This window comes from Protopterus annectens, chromosome 11.part0 (assembly GCF_019279795.1).
Source record: "Protopterus annectens isolate FY-2018-M chromosome 11.part0, PAN1.0, whole genome shotgun sequence".
Classification (NCBI taxonomy): domain Eukaryota; kingdom Metazoa; phylum Chordata; order Ceratodontiformes; family Protopteridae; genus Protopterus; species Protopterus annectens.
This window is the reverse complement of record NC_056745.1, coordinates 1,159,506,377-1,159,528,890: the sequence shown is the minus strand read 5'-3', so window position 1 is coordinate 1,159,528,890 and position 22,514 is coordinate 1,159,506,377. Positions and strand designations below refer to the sequence as shown.

The following is a 22,514-nucleotide window of genomic DNA, read 5'->3' as shown; positions in this document are numbered from 1 at the left end:
TACCTGGCGGCTAGAGGTACTCAAGCTCAAACCCTGCACCTTTGGTACAGGATAAAAAGAGCCTAAAGTCCCTAGCCACCACCACTTGTGAGTTTTGCCCAGTTTATTTTGTGCTAAGAGATTGAGAGCTGTGGTGAGAAATGATTGCACTAAATGATAGCCATTAAGTTTCAGTCTTCCTTTTTTTTTAGAAAGCTGCTGATTTGGCATAGTAATATGTTGCTTTGACTTTAGTACCTAGGGTCCAGGGATCAAGACTTGCTAGTGAAATACATTGTGGTAAAACATTTTAGTCTAGCAACTTTACAAAATTATACAAAAGAATGTTTAAAATGTGTCCCTGGCAAGTCCCTAGCCATCACCGCTTGTGAGCTTTGTCCAGGTTTTTTGTGCTAAGAATTGAAAGGTATGATGAGAAGTGAGAACTGAATTTGAATTCCCCCATCATTGGCTTTGTTTGGCCAGGTTTTTTGTGCTAAGAGGTTGATACCTATGGTGAGAAGTGAGAAATGAGAAATGAATTCACTAAATGATAGCCATTAAGTTTCAGTCTTCCTATTTTTCAGGAAGCTGCTGATTTGGCATAGTGGTATGTTGCTCTGACTGTAGTGTATACAATCCTGGCTTCAAAACTTGCCAGTGAAATGCATGGTGATAACACATTTTATTCTAGCAACTTTACAAAATTATACAAGCAATGTTTAAATTGTGTCCCTGGTTTTTGACCTTTTGCCCCCCTCCCCAAAAAATGAAATTGAAAATAAGTGTGAGAAGCTGTGCAAGATGCCTATGGCTTACACTACTGTCATTCTATTTATAGTGTGGATGTGGAAGTAGACTTTTATGATGGAAATGTTCTGAATTGGGCAGTTTTGTCATTATTGGTTCATGCATTTTGTTCCATTCCCTACAGTACAGCCTACTGGAAAAATGTTCAAACAATAAATTTAAAATGCGCTCTGTCTAACAAGTGTGTTGTATTATACAAGGAATATAATTTAATAAAGTCAGGAAGGTGTATCAAAGAAAACAACACATGTATGTTTCTTGTTTTGTGTGCAAGGGACCAACGATTTGATAACAGCCCAAAGGTAATCTTTATCCACCACTGGCCAGATGCATTTTCTTTGGATGTGGTGTGGGTTTCAATGCTGTTTCAATGAATGTGAGTTTCAAGGGCAGAGAAGTTTTAATGCCAAGTCTATGTGAGATAGTATTGCTTTGTTTACCAGATGTCTTAGTGTTTGCGCTTTGTTGTGCTGTAAAATGTAAAAATAAAATCCAAATAATCATTGTAGAACTACAGCAGTAAGCTCATATTAGTGTTTATAGCAAATGGGGTGAAATAGCCAAGTAATGGGACATTGGAATGGCTGCAGGGGGACTCTGGTGCCATATTTTGGTTGTCTGTTCTTCAGTTTACTTTTGAAAGTTGGTATCCCACAATTCCCATTGGAGTGGGTGTGGTTACATAATTATATATGCAAATTAGATGTTAATCAGCATCCAGATTTGTACCTATTTTTCATGGGCCTTGTCCAGATTTTTGATGTTTCCAGGTTGAGAGGTATGATCCCCATTTCCTGATCATGTTCCCTAATAACTTTCATCTGGGAAGGGTGCCTCGTTCACCCTCCAGCTTATGTTACTGTCCAGAATGAATTGATATGTTGAATGCAATATGAACCATTGCACAGTGGCTATAATACCTTCACCCCAATATATTTACTACTAAGTTACTAGAAGGAGAGATAATGTAGTTGAAAAGTGCCCGTTGGGAATGGGGAGAGGAAACATGGCTGGGGCAAAATGAAAGAACTTTAATCATAAAGTGAGTTTCAGACTAAATTTTTTGAAAGACTTATACTGTTTTTAAGAGATTTTCTCTTTGCTTTTGCCCTTATTATGAGGAGCATTGATAATGGCACAAAAGTGTTTAACTGCTGTAATATTTTGCAAAACAAGGGTGAGTATGAGTACTGCACAAACTTTATTTGTTATGTTTAATTTCTAGCCTCAGTGTTGATACTTGATGAAAATTGTAGCTGCTGCTGATAAAATATTTTATTTCTGTAACTATATTTTACAGGTGCAGACTGCTCTGTGTTTGACAGTGATCTCCCCAGTTTTATTAAGGATAACTTTGAGTTGGAGAAGTCAACAGAAGCAAATTGGCAAGTAATTCAAGGAGGAGGCATCGGAAATGGATGTGGTCAGCTGGCTCCATATGCCCATGGTGATTCACTTTACTTTAATGGCTGCCAAATGAGACAAGCTATCACAAAGCCACTTGATCTCACAAGAGCAAGGTGAGTAGATATTTTTATGTGATTTTCCTGAAACGAATGACTGTTGCACGGGACCGACTCTGACAAAGAAGGGTAAAAATAAATAAATAGAATCAACACAAAACGTGAACAGGAATCACTCTTTATTCACATAACATTACATAAATTCCATTGACTGAGACTGATTTTTCCAAGTGCTTGATGGACAAAGATTAAGCAGCAAGTACAGTCTTCTGTAACATTTTCCAGCCTTTTAACATGTATTAATGAAATTTATTTATTTTATTTATTTTACAGTTTGTTTACCGGAATAGTTCACTGGGCCGAGAAGAGCCCGTTTTCAATGGAGTCCCAGGGAGAAAAGCTCCATAAGACATTATACAAATTTAGACAAATCATTAAAAATCTGTAATATAGTATACAGTTTACAGACGAAAAACAACATTTCAGTAAATATTTACAAAACCAGTCAGAAAGTATTTTCAAAATACCTTAGTTTATATAGTGGAGAATATAAAAGTAGAAGTGAAAGGAGCCTTGTATAGGTATCAAATGAGAGTTACAGCAGGGATAGAGAGGAGGGGATAGGAAGAGATTAACTAAAGTAAGAAGAGAGAGAATGGTAAGAAGTGGTATATGAGGGGTAAAAGGGGACAAGAGGAAGGGAGGGTATGGGTAGAGCTAGGGTGGTAAGAGGAAGGAACAGGATGAAGAGTGAGAGTCAGGGTATAATGTTGAGGGTAGTTATGTAGGGAGGGAGCAGGAACATTCCCAGAGGGATATGAGATGGGAATGAAGCAAAATCTTAAAGGTGGAGTGTTTATGGGTGGTGCGAATGAGAGGTGGTAGGGCATTCCAGAGCTGTGCTAGAGAAAAGGATAGTAGTTGTTTACCTGGAGGATGAGCAGGCTTGTGTAATTCAATCAGATTCTGTTTGCTGGATCTCAGAAGTCTATGAGGTAGATGCATTTTGAGTGAAGAGGCTAGAGAGGGGCAGAAAGATGGATGGAAGATAAGCTTGTGAGCATGAGAGAGTTGGATAGAAGTAAGAAGGTTGGGGAGCTCTAGCCAATTGAGTTTGTGGAGGGCATTGCAGTGGTGGGTGGTGGATTTGTAACCAGTGGCAAACTTGGATATTTTTTTGTAACAGGAAGAGAGTTTATCCTTTAGGGAAGATTGAAGGTTAGTAAGAAGTGGGGCACCATTTAGGAGGTAAGGAATGAGGTATGTGGTAGAGAGAATAAACTTAGTAGAGGTAGTGAGGAAGCGTTTGTGGCGGTAAAGCATACCGAGTTTCTGGTGAGTTTTCTTAATATTCATTTTAGGTGGATGTCAAACTTAAAGTGTTCATCGATGAGAACACCTTAGAGTTTGGTATGGAATACTATCTTGAGAGAGGTATTGTTTTGGCTAGTAATAGTAAAAGAGTTCTTGTCACTAATGGTGTTTTTGGAGAGAGTAAATATCATAAGTTTAGTTTTTGATGCATTGAGTGCCAAGTGATTGTTTAACATCCAGCACTCAGTGGAAGAGAAGGCCTCCTGGGTTAATTTTAGGAGGGAGGAGATGGAGCTGGCAGAACAGATGATTGTAGAGTCATCTGTATATTGGATAAGGTTAGCATTTGGGATAGACAGATGGAAGTCATTTATGAAAATGTTGAACAGTAAGGGGCCTAATATGGAACCCTGGGCTACACCTGTGGGGGTGGTAAGAAAGGAGAAGGTGGCTTTTTTCCATTTGACAGCTTGTTGTCTGTCAGAGAGGTAACTAGTGAATCAGCTGATAGAAGAGATGGCTAGATTAAGATTTGAGAGTTTGGATAGAAGGTTATGAGAGTTATGAGAGATAGTACTGAAGGCCTTGGATAAGTCCAGAAGGAGGGTGGAGACTAGACAGCCGGAATCATGGGCTTTATTGACTGTTTCGAGGAAGGAGAGGAGAGAGGTGGTAGTACTGTGGCCAGGTCTGAAACCATGTTGTGTGGGGGTGAGCAGATGGTTATTTATGAGGTAGGGTAAAAGTTGTAGGTGGATAAATTTTTTTCTAGTATTTTTGAGATAGTGGATAAGATGGCAATAGGATGAAAGTTTGGAATATTGTTATTGTTGCCCCCTTTGTGAAGTGGTATGATGAAGGCCTTTTTCCAGAGTTGGGGAACATAGCTTTCTTGGATTAATTGGTTTATTAGAATGGAGATTGGGAAAGTGATGGCTTCGGCAGCTACTTTTAGAAAGTAGGAAGGAAGGTAATCAGGGGCATTGGAGCAAGGTTTCAAGTTCATAAGGAGTCTTTTTGTGATAGATGTAGAGATGGGTTTGATAGTGGAGGGGGTGAGAGCTGGTTATGTAAGTGGAGGAAAAAATAGGAGAGGATGAAGATGAATCGTTAGTGAAGGATGTTGTTAGTTTGGCTATGATATCCATACAGAAGGAATTAAATTGGGTGGCTAAGGCCAAGACAGAGGCATTTGGATTAGGGGAGGGATTGTCTTTCTTGCCAGGGTTGAGGAAGTTGGTGATACCATTCCAGAATTGTTTGGGGTTTGTCTTGTGGTTATTTTGGAGTATGGCAAAATAGGTTTTGCGATCGGATGTGGTAAGTCTTTTGACTTTGTTATGAAATGCTTTAAATTCATTGTGGGAGGAGGGAGTTTTGTGTTTCTGGTAGTGTTTCCAGGCTTTGTCTCATAGACGCATCAAGGGTATGGTTTCTTTGGTTAACCAAGGGGCAGTATTACTTTTTATTCTTTTGATTTTGGTGGGTGGCAAAAGTATTTAATAGGTTTAAAAATGGTGTATTGAAGTAGGTAACAGCATTGTCTAAGAAGAGGGTTTTTAGAGGGGTCCATTTTGTGTGTTTTAGAGAGTTAGAGAATTTTTCAGGGCTGAAGTTCTTAAAGGAGCGTGTAGATATATAAGTATGGGATAGATATAAGGAGGAAGGGAGGCGATGAGTGAAACATGGGAGGTGATCACTAAGAGAATCGGGTAGGGTACCGCTGTCAGAAATATATTGGGGGTGAGAAACTAGAATCCAGTCAAGGGTGCTACCGGAGGAGTAGTCCTTGAAGGGTCTAGTAATAGAGTTAATTAGTTGTGAGAAGTTGTAAAGGTTGAGGATTAGGGAGCTTGTGGTAGTCTGAATGGAGGTCCAGTTAATATTAATGTCACCAAGGCTTATGGTTTCATTGCAAATGTTAGAGCAGAACCAGGAGGGGATATCTTCAAGAATAGGGATGTTGTCTCCAGGAGGTATGTCAAAAGTGGCTATGCATATATGTTTGTGTTTGTTTATCTTAAGTAGGGCCAGGGTTAGTTCAGCATTGGCGAATGGGGGAATGTTTTTAGTACAGGGGGTAACTGAAAGGGAGGAGGAGTAGAGAAGTGCTACCCCGCCACCTTTCTTATGGGGCCTGTCTTTTCTAATGATATTGTAGTTGGGAGGGATAATTTTGGAGTCTTTGATATGGGGTTTTAGCCAGGTTTCCGAGATAGACAGGATGTCTGGTTGATTGTGGAGAAGCCAAGCATGGAAGTTAGGGATTTTGTTACATAAACTTTGAGCATTTATTGTAGTGAAAGTAAGGGGTTTTCTGGCTAAAGGGGAGGTGCGTAGGGGTGTCTTTAAATTGTGAGGAGAAGAGGGGCCGAGGTTGGGGTGGATGTCACCAGAGAGAAGGGTGGTAATGAGGTGATAGATGTGGGAGAAGAGGTATTTGGAGTACTTTAAGTCCAGTTTGAGAGTCAGGTAGTGAGTTACAGTAAGTTTGCTTGAGACTGGAGAAGAATAGCTGTGAATGGATATAAGTTTGTAGGGAAAAAGGAGGAAGTTGTTGAAGAAGTAAAGGAAGGGGGATATGAGGGTAGTGGGGTGTTTGTCATTGATGGGGAATGGGTGGGTTGTATGAAAAGTAGAAGAGTGGTTAGTATTTGGAGGACTTGTGAGAAGGGTAAGCAGGATAGGGAGAAGAGAAGTAATATTAGGCCTATAAAGGAGACAGTCTTTATAGGCATTTTGTTTATCAGAGTTTCAAGCTGTGGATGGATATACAGAAGGATGGAAAGTTGAAAGGGATGGTTACAATGTTAGTAATTGCTATGGGGAGGTGGGTTTGCTAAGAGAAGAAGGAAGAGGAGGGTGCGTTTGTATGATGTAAGCAAGGGGTATATGATTGGTTTATGTAGATATGGGAGTGGTGTGATGGCTATAAGATTAGAGGTAGTGGGGGTGGGTTGGATTTGGGGGCAGGGTAGGGGAGCAGAGTGAGCCCAAAGGGTGAACAGAGTGGGTAGAACCGAGGTGAGGAAGAGACTTACCAGAAATAATCAGTGAGGTGGGGGGAAGACATGGAGTTAGAGAACAAACTTAGAGGTAAAGGGAGTCAGGGATAAAATCTGGGCCAAGTATAAAACAAGAGGGCTAAACAGAGGATTTACTAGGAGTAGAACTAACACAGAGGAGGGTTACTGTAGATACAGAGTTGAACGAGAGAGTAGAGGAACAGTGACATCTGGTGGCCAAAGTGAAATATGAGTTCCAGAAATAGTTAAGGGAGTGAAAAGGGGGTTGTGGAGTAAAAAGGGGGATGTAGACCATCGTAGGCTGCTGGCGAGCGTGTGGTGGGGAACTGTACTTAGTACTTTATTGGTACTGGCAGTAAAACTTAGACTAAGCACTACAGTAGTTGTACATACATGCTATTAATCCAGAGGGGAGTCTGTAAGGTTGTAGAGCACCAGCAGTCCCATTTAGGTGTTCTTGAAGGGCGAGATGCAGGGAGATAAGTAATACAGTGGGAGACACCTGAGAAGATAGAGACGCAACTAGCAAGCTGAAATAGAAGAGAAAATAAAATGATTATAATGATATCACTAGAAGACACAAGAGAAGGAAGCTATGGCATAGTACAGTTAGAGTTAGTAAAGGGTAGCCTGAGGATAACTATGGTGTAAGAGTGTATGACTAAAGAACTATGGGGGGAAAGGAACGAGGGGATAGAGGTATAGCACAAAAGGTTAGAAAGTAGGGAGAAGAACGGGTAGACAAGCAACAGCAAAAAAAGGAGAAAAGAGGGTTTTAGAAGAAATGGAAAAAAGCAAAGGAAGCAGTTTCATATAGAGAAATGAGACAGCAATAAATGATTTTAAATCCAGCAAACACAATTAAGGGAGCAGTAACAATACAGCGCAAGTTATAGAATGTGGAATGCGAGCAGTAAGCAGTTATGAATTCAAGGGCAGCAACAATTACAGTTAACTGAATGCAGCAGTAATTCAGTATGAAGTGCAACAGCAGACAAATGTATTAAATCCAAGCAGCAACAATTGCAGTTCAATGCATGCAGCCTTGAAAGGACATTAAATAATTTAGATCAGGTCAAACAATCCAGACTACAGCATTTAAGCATTAGTCTACACAATACTGGGATTGTGCGCTGCTTACAATAGCGTCAGGAGTGCATGCAGATGCGATCCTTCAGCAGGTAATTCAATTTATTTCACAACAAATATTAATTTAATCTACAAAAATAAGTCCCTAATAGTTAAACCTTTCAGCTAAATTTGCTTTTGCGTAAGTGCCACACAGGATGCCTATGAAGTAAGCTAAAATGCACTTCTAATTCTCTGCAGTACAGTATACTTAGCTCACACTGAAATTTTGACAGAGGCACCAAAGTATATTACCAGAGCAAAGCCATATGGCTAGAAAATATCCTGAGCAAACCAACAGCTTGTACCTGCAGCATGCATTGTTGTTCAAGGCAATGGCTTTTGACTAGAAATATTGTTTTATACTGTTTTGCAGCAAGCATTAGGACTTCAAATATAGAAGCTTCTTTATATTTTCTTAAGGATTTTTGCTGCACCTCTGATAGACGCTATTGACTTTCTTGAACAGACTGCATACTCATATTCAAGTACTGTATTTGTAGATTTTGCAGGCCCAACTCTTCCAGTCACTACAACACTGAGATTTCCTTTAAAAAATGTTGCTTCTTGTGTGGAATTTATAGAGTTGCTACAGTAAAACTCACAGTTAACCGACACCCATGGGTATTGGTAGATGCCGGATAACTAGCTTCTGGTTGCTTGTGAGTTACTATTAAAAATAGGCCTGATTAATACTGTACCCTTTACTATTTGTTTGGTTTGACTTGTTCTTAAGTTGGGTAGAGAGGGAATTTATTCCTATCTTCCTTTTTAAAACTAAAGCTCTAAAAACATAAGGTATGTTTCTGCAGGGGGGGACAGAAAGTGCAACACATGAAAATTGTACTGTATTTCTTTGATTTTTTTTTCTAGTTGCTTGACAGTTCTGGTTGCTTGAGCTCCAGTTAACTGAGAGTTTTATTATATATGTCTTGGCCATAGATCCCTGTTTCGTGCCAAGTGTAATGGAGTGGTATTAGGCATAATGTTTCCACTAGGAATCATTTAAGTGCATCTGTGTTAATAAACAGTCAGATGAACCCATCTGGTTGAAGTTTTATTCTGATGACAACATAAACAGAGGCATTTTTTTGCAGGTTAAGCAAGAATACATGATGCCACAACTGTGGCTACAAAGAAAACCACTGTAACAAAGACAACACCTGCAATAATTTTCTGTGAGAAACCCTCTATAACACTTATGATAGGACTAAAGATTTCAGCAAATAGAATTTGAAACAAACTTCATGTTTGTCCCATACCATCATTTGTTGCTTATGATGTTTCCTGCAAGAAATAAAAGGGCTTATATAAGGTCTGTTTTTGTGGCATGCACAATCTGACATCTGATTGGATATCCTTTTGCTGTACCACTAAAACAGTCTCTTTAAAGACCTCTTTCTGCGCTGTTGTAACTATATATCTTTGACAGAAGCTGCTATTTTTTTCTTATTGCCTCCCTACCTGCCAACCATTAGCCTTTCCCCTATATGCTGCACCTATTATATCTCTATTAGTGACAGTGTAGCCACTGACTCAGGCAAGAATTAATTGGAGGCAGCTGTCATCCAGGCAAACCTGGCTTTACCCAGTCTGCCATCAGACCATTAGCTTTCTCTGCCTTGTATTGCCAACCAAAAGGCTTACCAGTCCAAGCCACACACTGTAACATAAAGGCCCAGAGGAGAATTCTTAAGGCCTCAGCATGGCTCTCTCTGTACCCCTCTACTGCTGCCACTTCAACAATCTGTCCATAAGTCCATAGAAAATCCTGGAAACTTTTCATTAATGAGGACATCTTGGGGAGCTTGGCATTTACTATTAAACTCTAATCCCTCTCTGGTGCCACTAATGATTGCTTATGTCACTCTGTGATCCTCTTATGTTGCTGCCTGCAGATACATGTTCAACAGGAACCTACACTCCTGCCTGTGCATATGTATTTACACATTCCTACAGGAACAACTACCATCAGCATCTTGGGAGTTCTGAGCCCACAGCCCAAGCTCCTAGCTGCATCATCTGAAAGCCTCAGTTATCAGGTGGCAGACCTGCAACCCACCAGGCCACCACTCCCCTCACTCACTCCTGCCCAGCTCCTCCATTGCCTGAGCAGCTAAGTCAACTAGGGCTATGTAGGTTGTAGCCAGTGTTTTATTCCTGTTTGTCATGGAGCTGAGCATATATGATCCTATTTCCTAATCCAATATATCCCTTTAACACAGTTTTCTGCAGTGGGGGCCATTGCATCCCCCATCCTCCTCAGACTTGAATGTACCAACTGTGCAATCACACCAGATCCAACAAGGGAGATATCTCCCTACAAACAGAAGTTACTGCCAGCATATAAAAGTGCTAACAGTGACATACACCACTACAGCCACTCTTCCCATGTAGCTGTACAACCCCAAGCAAAATAGGGCTACCTTCCTTAACCCAATAAAACACAGTACTCCAAATGCACAGGTGTTTGAGTTCAATATCATCAACTGTGCATATGGAACACTGTGAATCTGCTGTTAAACATACTAAAAAAGTTTTGAAAATATGCACATTCAACATAATGCATTGCTAATATGAAATCTGTTTGGTAACCCTTTAAATGCCGGGACCCACTAGAGCATGTCCTGAAATATGCAGACTAAATGCCTGAAAGAGCAGACTAGCATATATTAAGTCAGAGATGCTGTTTCTCAGAATATTCCTGTTTCTCTGAGGTAAGGCAATCTCAGAGTCAGTTTATATAAATTCAGGGGGTGTGGGGTTGCAGGGTGTTCAAGATTTATACTTCTCCAATGTTTTTGAACTTTTTTTTCTAGCTTTCTGGCACTTGGTATTTTGAGTGCCTATATTTCAATAGGAAACCAATCTCTTTCTTTATATACACAAACAGAACTAGAAGTTTGAGCTTCAGGTTTACCAGCACATGAGTGTTTATTATTATTGTTGTTATAATTTTTAAACTATATACATCCATTTTTGAATATCAACACACTCAAAACCCAAAGCTTAACTTAATATTTAGATCAATATCAAAAGACAGTTGCTATCTCAAACTACAATCTTTGTTTGTTTGTGTGCCTCTTGTAATATTATTTAGTAAAAGGTAGCTGTGGTTAATAGACGTCTGTTTATGTCACTCCATTGTAATAAATTCCATCTGGTAACAAGAAACCTTTTAAAGTATTCACTGTCCTTATACACATACACACACACACACACACACACACACACACGCATGCACACACGCACACACACAGCCATACATACAGTTTCTCCCTTACAAGACAACAGCTTATTTCCATAAGGTTTAAGGACACCTTCCACACTACCTTCATCCTTCACATGTAGCCCCCTGGAGGCTTCTCTTTCGCATCCCTGTCTGGACCCCTTTCATTCCTCTAGGAAGGATTGATCATTATATACCTCTAAAGGCAGCCATTCATTAGTTGTCACATGGACTTGCCTATCTGTGGTTTGCCTGCCAGCTCTGTATTTCCATGACACTCTCTCTGGTAAATGCAACTTTGCTGATACCACATAGCAATTAACAGTGTAATTCCAGGCTTAGCACTTGCTAAATCACTACAGAACACAGACACACACACACACAAATGTGTACACACGTGTGTATGTACAGAAATAGATGTTGTTCTGTTATGTTCTCATACTATGTATGTGTATGCATATTTATCTATGTATGTATGCGTATGATATATATCAGTTTCCCCACTCATGATGTAGTATAAAATAGACAAGGTATGAACTCAGTTTCAGCTCCCTGACGTTGAACTCACTCTTCATTGCCCCCCACAGAAAAATATTGCTGGTGAGGTTTCTACTTGTGCACCATCGATAGTATTCATGTGAGCTGTTCTGTTTTCTGTGGGTTCGTGCATGAGTGATGTATGCATATATAAGGAAGCATACATATGGAGGCAAAGCTCTAAATGTGCGTTTCAACAGACTGAAGCTTCAGCCGTTATGCTTTGTCCTGTTGAAACATCAAGGAATTTAACCTCAAGAAAATGTAGAGGAAATTGCATGTTAATCATTCCAGTGGTAGAATGAAATCAATTTAAGAGCCACAATAATTGGTACTGGAAAATTCTTCAAACAATTTTTAAAAATACCAAACTAACAGTAAAGGGTCTGAATTCAGTAAAGAAGAAAATAGCTAAAATGAATTGTATGGGACTAGACATATTCCTGAAGGGGGGGAAATTATATCTGCCTGCATCTTTTCAATTATTACTCAAAAACAACTTATTTAAAACAGGATATAAACAATATAGAGGTATGTTAATAGGTAACACTTAACAGAGAAGATGCTGACCTAGGGATCATTCTTTTATTTCATTCTTAACCCAGTAAGCCTAATGGGCAAAAGTGACCCTTTTCATGGGAAACCCGGAAACAGTCTCAGGTTAACTGATTTGCTCAGTTACACAACAGGCAAATGGATGTCGAAGGGATCAAAATCTGTACCTTGACTGTAGGGAACACTTGATTAACATCTCAGAGCCTAACCACCAGGAAATCTTCTGTACTAACTAATGCAGAACTAAGTTTCAAATTCCTTTTCTTTCCTAAATGGTCATACTAAGCATAGCCCTACCCTCAGTATTTTGCCTGATAGTCTCATGACACAATCCACAATAAACACACACATACATGTAAAGAGAAATTAATGGATCAGTTCTAACACCTGCAGTCTCACTTTCCAAGATGTGTCTTTTACTGGCCTAGCCCAATGCCACCTGTTATTTGAACTCTAATGAATGAATGTTTCCCAGCATTGTATGCACAACCATCAGAATTCAGAGATGTGCCAGGAATGTGATTGTGAAAATTAAATCACATTCATCTGATGGCCAGGGGTGTGGGGTAAATCTTGTCTATTTAGCTATGCACTAAACTACTAACTCGTGTAAATCTTAGACAAAAGTCATCACATCAGCATTATATTTATAGTCTGCATTTCACTCAAAAGACCAGAGACCAATATTCTCTAACATTTATACATTGTGATATTCACAGTGAAGGCCCACATTTAAACTGTTAACAACATAAAGGATATAATCACATCTAAAAATACATAGAAAAAAGTGTTCTCCTTCTTAATTATGCCCTCGAGTCTCCATTGTATTTTTTATGCAGTTTTGTTTAGTTGGTGTTTCCATATGGTTTTTAAATTTTTTGATTTTGAGCAATGTGTAAAGCATGACTTTTTACAGTTAGACTGTCTGCAGTGATTTAACTTAGTGCCTTCTTGTACTACCGAAAGATATGTGCAGGCCTGCTGTAGCACTACTGTTTGCTAAGAATTGTACATAGATGACTTAGGAAATGCATACTAATAAATAACTACCATAGAAGCATATCAGTGCTACTTAAGAAAGGTGTTTGCTTTTATCTTTTTATTTGCTTACCACGACAATTGCCAAAACTGGGTTGTGCAAATTACTTTTATCTTATTGTAAAGGGCCAGGAACCAATGCACAAAAAATGTCTGCATTTATAATTTTATAAAGTGCATGATAAATCTCTCCCTTCTCCAGCACCAACTCTCAGTATGCAATTTAACTGCCGCTCAGGTCTGCAGCCACACTGGAAGAGACATGTTATAAGAATGATGTTTTGTTACTGGAAATATGCCATTCATAGATTGCTGAATATTAGAAAGCAAAATAATTAAAAGGTGATTCCTGAAAAGGGATGCTACAGAAAAATTAAATCTGTTGGCACCGTGAGACTTGAATAGCTCACCTATTCATCTGCTCTGCCAATTTCGCTGATTAAATGACAATCAGGAAATGTTACCCGTCAACTAACTTATTTCCTGCATTTAGAATATCTTTCTGTCTGTCTTATACAAACAATTATCAAAATGGTCTACAAAATGGAAGCACGTGTCTTCATACTGGTATAAACAGTCATCTGTACTTGTATGGCATTTATAAATGTACTTACAAACTTCTACAAAAAGTCCTACAGTTTCCAAAACTAAACAAACTTAGTAGCAGTCAGAGAAGTTTCATTCTTGACTGGAGTCTGATGTGTACATTCGTCATCACCAGTCACAGTAATTATATATAAATTAAAAGTAACCAACACAATGTGGAAAATGAAGCCTCTGTGAGTTTCTTTGCATTCAGTATAAAGCTGTCCAGTCTCAAACCTAGAAACATGGGTAAGCACATTGTAGATGATACTCTGATGCCACTTCTGAAGGGAAAAGTGAACCAAACTTCTTTTTTAGCCTGGTCATATGTCTATAAAACATCCATATTATTACAACATGAATCATTTTGCTATTGTATCCTATTTTCTTTGTCTTGTTTCAGCAAAACCATGTTTGTCCTTCAGATTGCTTATGTATGATACGCAGCTGAGTCAGTCTCCTAATTATATAGTGACAGAAATAGTTTAATAAACACAAGTGCAGATGGAGGTGGTAGTTGCTAAAGGTCTTCCTACTTCTTACAGATTTGTTCCTTATTTTACATGTAATGGATAACAAGAAAAAACACAAGGAATGAAAAAAATGCTGTGTGTCTCCAGGGAAGGGGTTAGCCTATGGACACCAAAGATATGGTGTGGGACAACATAATTGTTTAATAGCATGGATATAGTTTATCTGAGACACTATGCATATTTTTGCAGATCCTTAGAGAATGGGTGACCTGTACATCACCATCCTGATTGGAGAAAGAGTATCCTCAAGCAGGGTGTTAGTGTACAGGTAATGCCTGCTGCAAAATAAGTGTGCCTCTTCATGGCAGCATATTAAGGTGCCGTGAAGCTTGGACAGTAAAAACAAAAACGGCCACCATTTTTTCATTCACTAAACAGCTCTTTGTCTTTTTGTAAGTGTAAAGTTTAAACAGAAAGTAAAATAAAAAAAATTACTGCATATGTATGTGTTTGTGTATATGTTTCTGTATGTGTGTGCACGCTTGCATGACAGCTTGAGAGAGACAGTGAGACAGATTTAGAGACAGGACAGACAGAGCACTGACTGTAACGGGCATTCCATCACCATGGAGGTTCAAAACTTTTAAATTGTGCATTATTGATTTTAATTGAAAGCAATTTAACTTGACAATCAGAGCAGCATTATGGGCAAAAATCAGATGCAGTAAAGGCAGTAGGAGAGGAATGTGGAATGGATGAGAAGGAGAGAGAGCTGCAATATTTTGCCATTTTTTGTAATAGACATGGTGGATGGATGCATGGCTGTGGGGATGAAAGTGGTTGCGGTTTATGTGTGTAAGTGTGTTTGCTTCTATGTATGTATATGTCTGTCTTTGTGTTTGTATTTCTGAATGTGTTTGTTTCTATGTATATTTCATTATGTCTGTCTATGGTTCTGTGTGTGTGTGTGTGTGTGTGTGTGTGTGTGTGTGTGTGTGTGTGTGTGTGTGTAGACATTAAATGATTACATAGTTTATATTTTGGATGTAAAATACTTCCTCCAGCAACAATTACATATACTATAGCTAGTTTGAAACATTAGTCAGAGGAACTATTTTATATCAAAAATATGAAAAAATTATATAGTATTAAAAAATACAAGATATTCAGATAGCCCATTCAAGCAATAATGCCCTCCAGGGTGTATATTATTGTATAAATAACTCCCTTCCAGTGGTGTAGCATCAGGCCTCAGAACACCCCTGGGCATGCATTATTTACACAACATATTGCCTGTTGGGCATTATTGCTTGCTTATCAACAAACAAAATGGCAGCTGTTAGGTCTGATACACAGGAACTTAAAGAATATTTACTGTGAGACAACATAAGGAACAGAAAGGAGACAGTATGAGATGAAAAATAAACAGCAGGCCAGACAAAACTAGAAACATGAGAAAGCACATTGTATGGGATTCTCTGAGGCCACTTCTGAAGGGAAAAGTGAGCCAGAATTACTTTTTAGCCTGGTCATGTCTATAAAACATCCATATTGTAACAACACACATCATATTGTTATTTTGTCCTTACTGTATCTATTTTCTTTGTTTACTTTCAGCAAAATCATGTTTGTCCTTCAAATTGGTAGCATGTCCCAAACAGACAGTTGCAATGCCGACTTAAGTGTTGCTAACGCTGTAGACAAGGCGGTTTTACTGCAGTACAGTGTGAATAACGGAATTACGTGGAATGTGATTGCTCAGCATCAGCCGAAGGACTTCAGACAGGCTCAGAGGGTCTCCTATAATATCCCACTGTAAGTTTACACTTTAACTTTCTCCAAAACCATGCTTATGCTTAGCCTGTAAGTAACATTAACACAGCTCAGACATATTGAGTGAAAAACTGAATTACTGATCTGTAGATACATGCAAATCCATAGGGAAGAATTAAAGACTAACATTTGTTTTATTCGGAGTCTGAAATCTGAAAGTTACATTGTTGATATAGTGCTCAAGATTTGATTTGAAATGATAAGTGCTTTAAATGTTTGTAACCCGGTTAGTTAAAATTTGTAAATGAAAGGTACTGTATTAGTGCATAAATTAGTTAGTTTCTTCTTGTGTCGTAAATGCTAATGAAAGTACAACATAACAGTATTCTGAATAGCAGCTACTAGCTATAGTCTATTATCAAATGAAAGCTCTGAATTTCTAAAACTGCTTTATAACTAAAGTTAACTAATCTAGCAATGCCCTGCATTGCCCCCTATACTGCAATGTTTCATGCATGCATTTCTTTTGAACATTTAGAGGATTATAAAAACATTAAATGTGACATGCTTTATTCAGATGAGGTCTAGCACTATATGATTGCAAAACAACACCTCTAGCCTCCTGGTACTTTATCTGAGTGTGTATACTGGTAAGTAGACAGTATTATTTTTAGCCATTATCTTTATGTAGCAAGTATGAGGTTGTAATTATGATTATGCTCAAAAATGGTTAGATAATATCCTGGTTAAGTGCTACTACAACATCAGACCCAATCTTAACACCACTTAGAGGACTGTTAAACACCCACAAAGCATTAACATCAAGTCTGCACTGAAAGCAGACAGCACTGACAAGAAAACAGCAGCATGGCATAAAACAGCTTCATTTTAACTCCCATTTATACCTGCTATCTGCTAAAGTACACCAAGTACTTTGGTTACACCTGTTTCCCTTACACAGGGAGTACGTCTGATGTCAACTACTTCCCCACTGCTTTACCAGCTTCCAAAACTGGTAGAACACATCACTTTTTTAATCTAATTTTTATTTAACTAGTAGTACATGGAGAAGATAAAGCTCCTGCACTACAAACAATTCTGATTGGATCTTCAATCATCATGAAAAATGATGCATTCAGAAGTGTGACAACTGTGCCCTGGCCCAGCAATGAAGGAGCCTCAATCCTCACCACTAACACCAGGGAGGTTGTCTCCTAGAAGAGAAAATGATTACTAATACACACAGCAAAGTACAATTTCCCTTAAGTGCACACAGAGATCACAGTCAGCCTGGGGCTGGTTGCTCCCTTGCTCACTAGGTCCCCAATAAGACTCCCCACTGGCACAGCTATAGGGTCCAGGTCTCAGCCTAACTGTGCAAGCTAAAACCTCCAGTACCCTCTCTGTCCAACCAGTGCTTCATGTCCCTGCCAAGTAGCTGACACAACACACACACACACACTTTGAGATAAGTATTTATACAACTTCACAGACACTCCTGGGAAAGGCTGACACAGATTCTCCAACTGTGCCCCTTTACCCAGACTATACAGTAGTAATTACTGCCACCACCCAGTTAATACTATCAGCTACTAAAAGGCCTTTAAAATGGTGTCCAGTTATTACTGTGCCATATTATTATCCAATGGTAGTATGACTAACAGTCAAGGCTTACTTCAGAGTGGCCTTTTACAATAACCTCTATAAATATGCAATGTACTCTAGAGCTTATCTCTACACAAATCAGCCAGAGGTAGAAGGTTTTAAAAATATTTAATAATAAATAATTGAAACACAAGACAAAACTACTACACCACAGAGATATCTAAGAGGTCAGAGATCACACAGAAACTTAAAATAATACAGTAGGACAGGTCTGATTTCAAAGAAAAATGCCTAATTAAACTTTACTAGCTTTAACTATTCCTACAAGAAATCACAGCGCTAAAACTTACATGTGAGCACAAGGCAGAGTGCTGATAAGTTAGATGTCCAAAGTCAAAATGCTTTCAGTCTCTTGTGAGAAATAGTATTTAAACATTACTAACAAACATGTCTCTAAGGCCCTCCCAAAATTACATAATTTTTGACAGGTTTTCCCAGTATTCATATTGCATCATCTTAACACCTGGTCTGGGTTCTCGGGCCACAAATTGCATTATTTAGCAATCTAACACCTCCTCAGAAACTTATAACAATACAAGACATTTCACATGTATATGCTAGCAGAAACCAGAGCAATAAAGCACCTTCCACATCTAAATTCTAGTCATAAACTTTAGCCTTAAAACAATGGGCATGGAATCTTTATCCAGCCGCCCTGGAGCTGAATTCTAACATGAAAGGGTACAACATGCTTCACTGGGCCAGTAGAGTGCAATGTTGTCACATATTTTGCAGTTCCACATTTCACAGTATTCTTTACACTCAAGAAACATGCCTGTATTTTACATTTATTATCAAGAAAACATGTCTGTATTTTAAATTTATTTACAAATGCCAGAATTTTATATCAAATTCTATTTGACTAGGCTGGCAGCCTTCGCCCATCTCTCCCCAATCATCACAAGAAGTTCATGGGTATGTATTGGGTAGCTAGCCTAGTACTTACCTATGTGTTCATAGGCTCATAGGTAAAAATACTAGGCTAGCTGCCCCGGTGGGCCATTTTAAGCCTAGCCAATTTCCCTTTTTGTGCTCAAATTAACCTATCCCATTTGGTTAGTGATTAGCCTTGCCCATTCCATGGTTGATACTTATATATTATCCCTAATGAGAATAACTGGGATCATCCCATAAATAGTTTGAGGGGACCATACCTCCCAACCGTACCAAATTTCTCAGTTTTTACCGAGTTTTGGTGTCCAAATAATGGGGTGTCACAATTCTTGAGTGGCACCCTTTCATTTCTGATTTTTTCCACCAGCTTTTTATTTAATTTTTTTTCGCACTTTTGGAGATGAGGTCATCACGTGCGCGATGACGTCAGCTCCGTCAGGGCTACCAGCCTGTCAGAATTAAGCTTAAGGGCTTACATTTCCAGGTTCTGGCTGGCGCTTCATTTTTGAAGGGATTGTATTCTAGCACTCAAGAATCTTTGTTTTGGATGTATTCTGGCTGCAGCTGTTGCACTCGAGGGTCAAGATGGTTGGTAAGGTTTATTTTGACTGGCTTGGGCACTTGAGAAGGTAAGGTTTTATTTTGAATGGGCAGCCTGGACTTGCGAGCTGGAATGGATTTGTGCTTGTAAGCATTTTCAGACTTTGGAAATTGCAAGTCTGTTGGTATCTGAGCAGAACTGGTATAGCGCGAGAGGATTCGTGTTTTGAATGGACTGGCTGTACTTGTAAGCTACGCGTTTCCAGGTATCTGACTTTGGAAGTCTATCTGAGCAGGTGTGTGTGTAGTATGGTTATTGTGCTATCTCTTCTTAGAGCCTAGATGGGATTTGGTTTTGCATAGGATATATTAGTTGGAAATAAAAAAAAACACTGCATTAATTACAGAAATAATGCACTGATTCAGTCTTCCATGTTCAACTTCTATTTTTCTATGTTTCATCTCACTTCCGATTTTCTTATCTGTCTTCTCCTTTTATATTAACCAAACGTCTTCTGTTTTAACCGTTCACTCAGGGTACACCTTTAAACAAGCAGGTTCTGATTCATACCCTATACTCGTCATCAAATGCTGAATAAATCCAACTACAAAAAATCTGGAAATTATATATTAATAAAATGTTTAAGACTTGTGCATGAATAAGTGCATGTACTGCCAACAGCAGCTTTTTAATTTGTGTGTTTATAATACTACAACACTGCACCTAATTGAGGCTGAAGAAGATGACGACTACAAGAAAACATTTTGAAAATGGTTTCACTCATTGCTGCTGAGTTTAATTTTACAGGTAACATATCACCTACAGCTAGGCCAGTCTCATTTTGATAATTATGCAATTTCATAATGGTAAAATACGTCAAGGTTAAAGTACATATATAACCTTCATTTCAAAAAAATATCAAAATTACAAGAGTCTTTCTGCTGGGAATAGAATAGTAAAGGTCACATAGCCCATAAAACATACTACTTTCTTTATAGTCACTCTTAGGTCAAGGAGGCCAGCCTACGAACATGTTTTGAGTTGCTATCTTTGCAGTGCAGAGCATAATAGCTTAAAGGAAGAATTGCTCATTTCTGTCTTCATGCTTCCTTAACTAGCATCTAAAATATAAACCATTGTGACAGTTATATTGTATATAAAGATGCATTTGTAATATTGTCAGCCTGTTTTTGTTTTTATTTCTGTCTTCTGTAAATGCCTGATTAATACAGATCATGCTAAATTAGACATTCTGAGGAATCATAATTAATAAGATATTTTGAGTAATGATGATTAATATAAAAATACAGACCAGGACAGCAGAATGCATAGTATACAACTTCAGTGAAGCTTTACAGACTATGTGGAATAAGCTGATGTTCACTTGATGTTAAATTATTATTCTTCGTTTTGTTGTTATTTAATGGATTTGGAATTTTGTTCCCTTTTGTAACGGTCTGCTAATTATATGCTACACAACTGTTCGTATATTTGTTTTGTACTACATCTGTTTTCCTTTCATAGTATAAGTAACAGAAATGTGAAGTCAAGCATTGTCTATATATATACATTTTTTGTTGTTTTTTTTTTTGTTTGTTTCATGCATTTTGTTTCATTGCCTACTGGAAAACATTCAAACAATAAATTTAAAATGCTCTATGTCTAGCAAGTTTGCTGTATTATACGAGGAATATAATTTAATAAAGTCAGGAAGGTGTATCAAAGAACACATGATGTATATTTCTTGATTTGTGTGTAAGGGGCCAATGATTTAAAAACAGCCCAAAGGTAATCTTTATCCACCACTGGCCAGATGCATTTTCTTTGGATGTGGTGTGTGTTTCAATGCTGTTTCAATGAATGTGACTTTCAAGGGCAGAGAAGTTTTAATGCGAGTCTATTTTCATTATGAGACAGTATTGCTTTGTTTAGCAGCCAGATGTCTGTTAGTGTTTATGCATTGTGCTATAACATTTACAAATAAAATCCATATAATCATTGTAGAAGAAAAGCAGTATGCACGCATTAGTGTTTATGGTAAATGGGGTGAAATAGCCAGGTGCTGGAACATTGGAATGGCTGCAGGGGGACTCTCATGGCATATTTTGATTTTCTGTTCTTCAGTTTGCATTTGAAAGTTGGTATCCCACAATTCCACTGGAGTGGGTGGGGTTACACAATTATGTATGCAAATTTTACATTAATCAGCGTACAGATTTGTACCTATTTTTTCATGGGCCTTGTCCAGATTTTTGATGTTTCCAAGTTGAGACGTATGGAGGGGACCCATTCATGGGTAAAGAATTTAGGAGCTGCCTTTATGCATTAATAGTAGAGGGGGGATTCCTGGGGTAAATTTTCTGGTTCCCAACCATAGATCCAACTTGCACTTGAATATGGACAGGGCTGAACTTTGTTTTATGTGGAAGAGGAGTCTGTTCCAGAGCACTGATATCCTCTTTGAGATATACCTGTCCCTCCAAACCATTCTGTTGATGGTGAAGATGATGTTTAGACCCCTAGACTGAGTATTTTGATGCCATTTGATTTGTTGATGTGCAATAACTCCATCAGCAATGAGTTGAAGGATGCCTTATTTGCCAGACACAGGTGACCTCTTAGCAGTCTGTAGGATACCAAGTTTGGTGACAGGGTTATCCTTTAAGTAAGGGATCTCTCTGGGTTTTCAAGTTGTTGCATCTATCTGGACAGATACATGCCAAAGGGGGCATTATATTCAATGATTGGGTGAATGAGGGCTGTGTAAAGGGGGACAATGACATCCCTAGATCTAGACAAAATCCCTTTGTGTATAAGCCATGCAATATGGAAGGACTTATTTTAAACAATGACAACAGAAGGACTTTCTTACAACAATTGACACATTGTCAAAAGTTAATTCACTGTTTACATTACTTCTCGAATCCTGAACAACTGGGTCAAATCTTAGGGACATATTGTTGATGTGGTAGTTCCTTGGTATAGATGATTTCCCAAAGGAAACAGTAATGCATTTTTTGACATTTAGTTTCAGTCCATGATTTTGGCACCAGTTATTTATTTGGGCCAAACCTTCCTGCAAGTTGGCCAAGTCATCTGGGGATCCAATGACTTCTCCTAGCTTGCAGTCATCTGCAAACATAGTTGGCCAGAGCCCTTTGTTATTGGCTTTCATTTCAGAAAAGTAGATACCAAACTGAAGAGGTTCCAGCATAGAACCCTGGGGGACTCCACTGGTGACTTATCTCTTTGTAGCGGTAACTTCCCCTATTTATTTTGATTTCCTGTGTCCTATCTGTCAGCCAGTTGGCAATCCAGCAAGTGACATAGTAATTTAATCCCAATCTATTGTCTACCAGCTGGCAATCCAGCAGGTGACACGGGCATTTATTCCCAGTCTCTTTAGCTTTTCCACTATGCCTAAGAGGGGAATCATGTCAAAAGGTTCACTCTTGTGAATTTCTTCACATCCATGCTTTAAACACATAACATGCTCATTATGAT

General features: G+C 38.6%; 1 protein-coding gene across 4 annotated transcripts in view; it reads left to right on the top strand.

The window, feature by feature from the left end:
- The window catches only part of RELN (reelin), a 3,085,913-nt gene that overhangs the window by 2,992,997 nt on the left and 70,402 nt on the right, over window positions 1-22,514 (top strand). For all 4 annotated transcript variants that reach the window (XM_044088524.1, XM_044088525.1, XM_044088522.1 and 1 more), the window contains exons 61-62: window positions 2,090-2,309; window positions 15,755-15,952. In XM_044088524.1, the coding sequence (XP_043944459.1) occupies window positions 2,090-2,309; window positions 15,755-15,952 (418 nt within the window). The remainder of the gene's footprint in view (window positions 1-2,089; window positions 2,310-15,754; window positions 15,953-22,514) is intronic.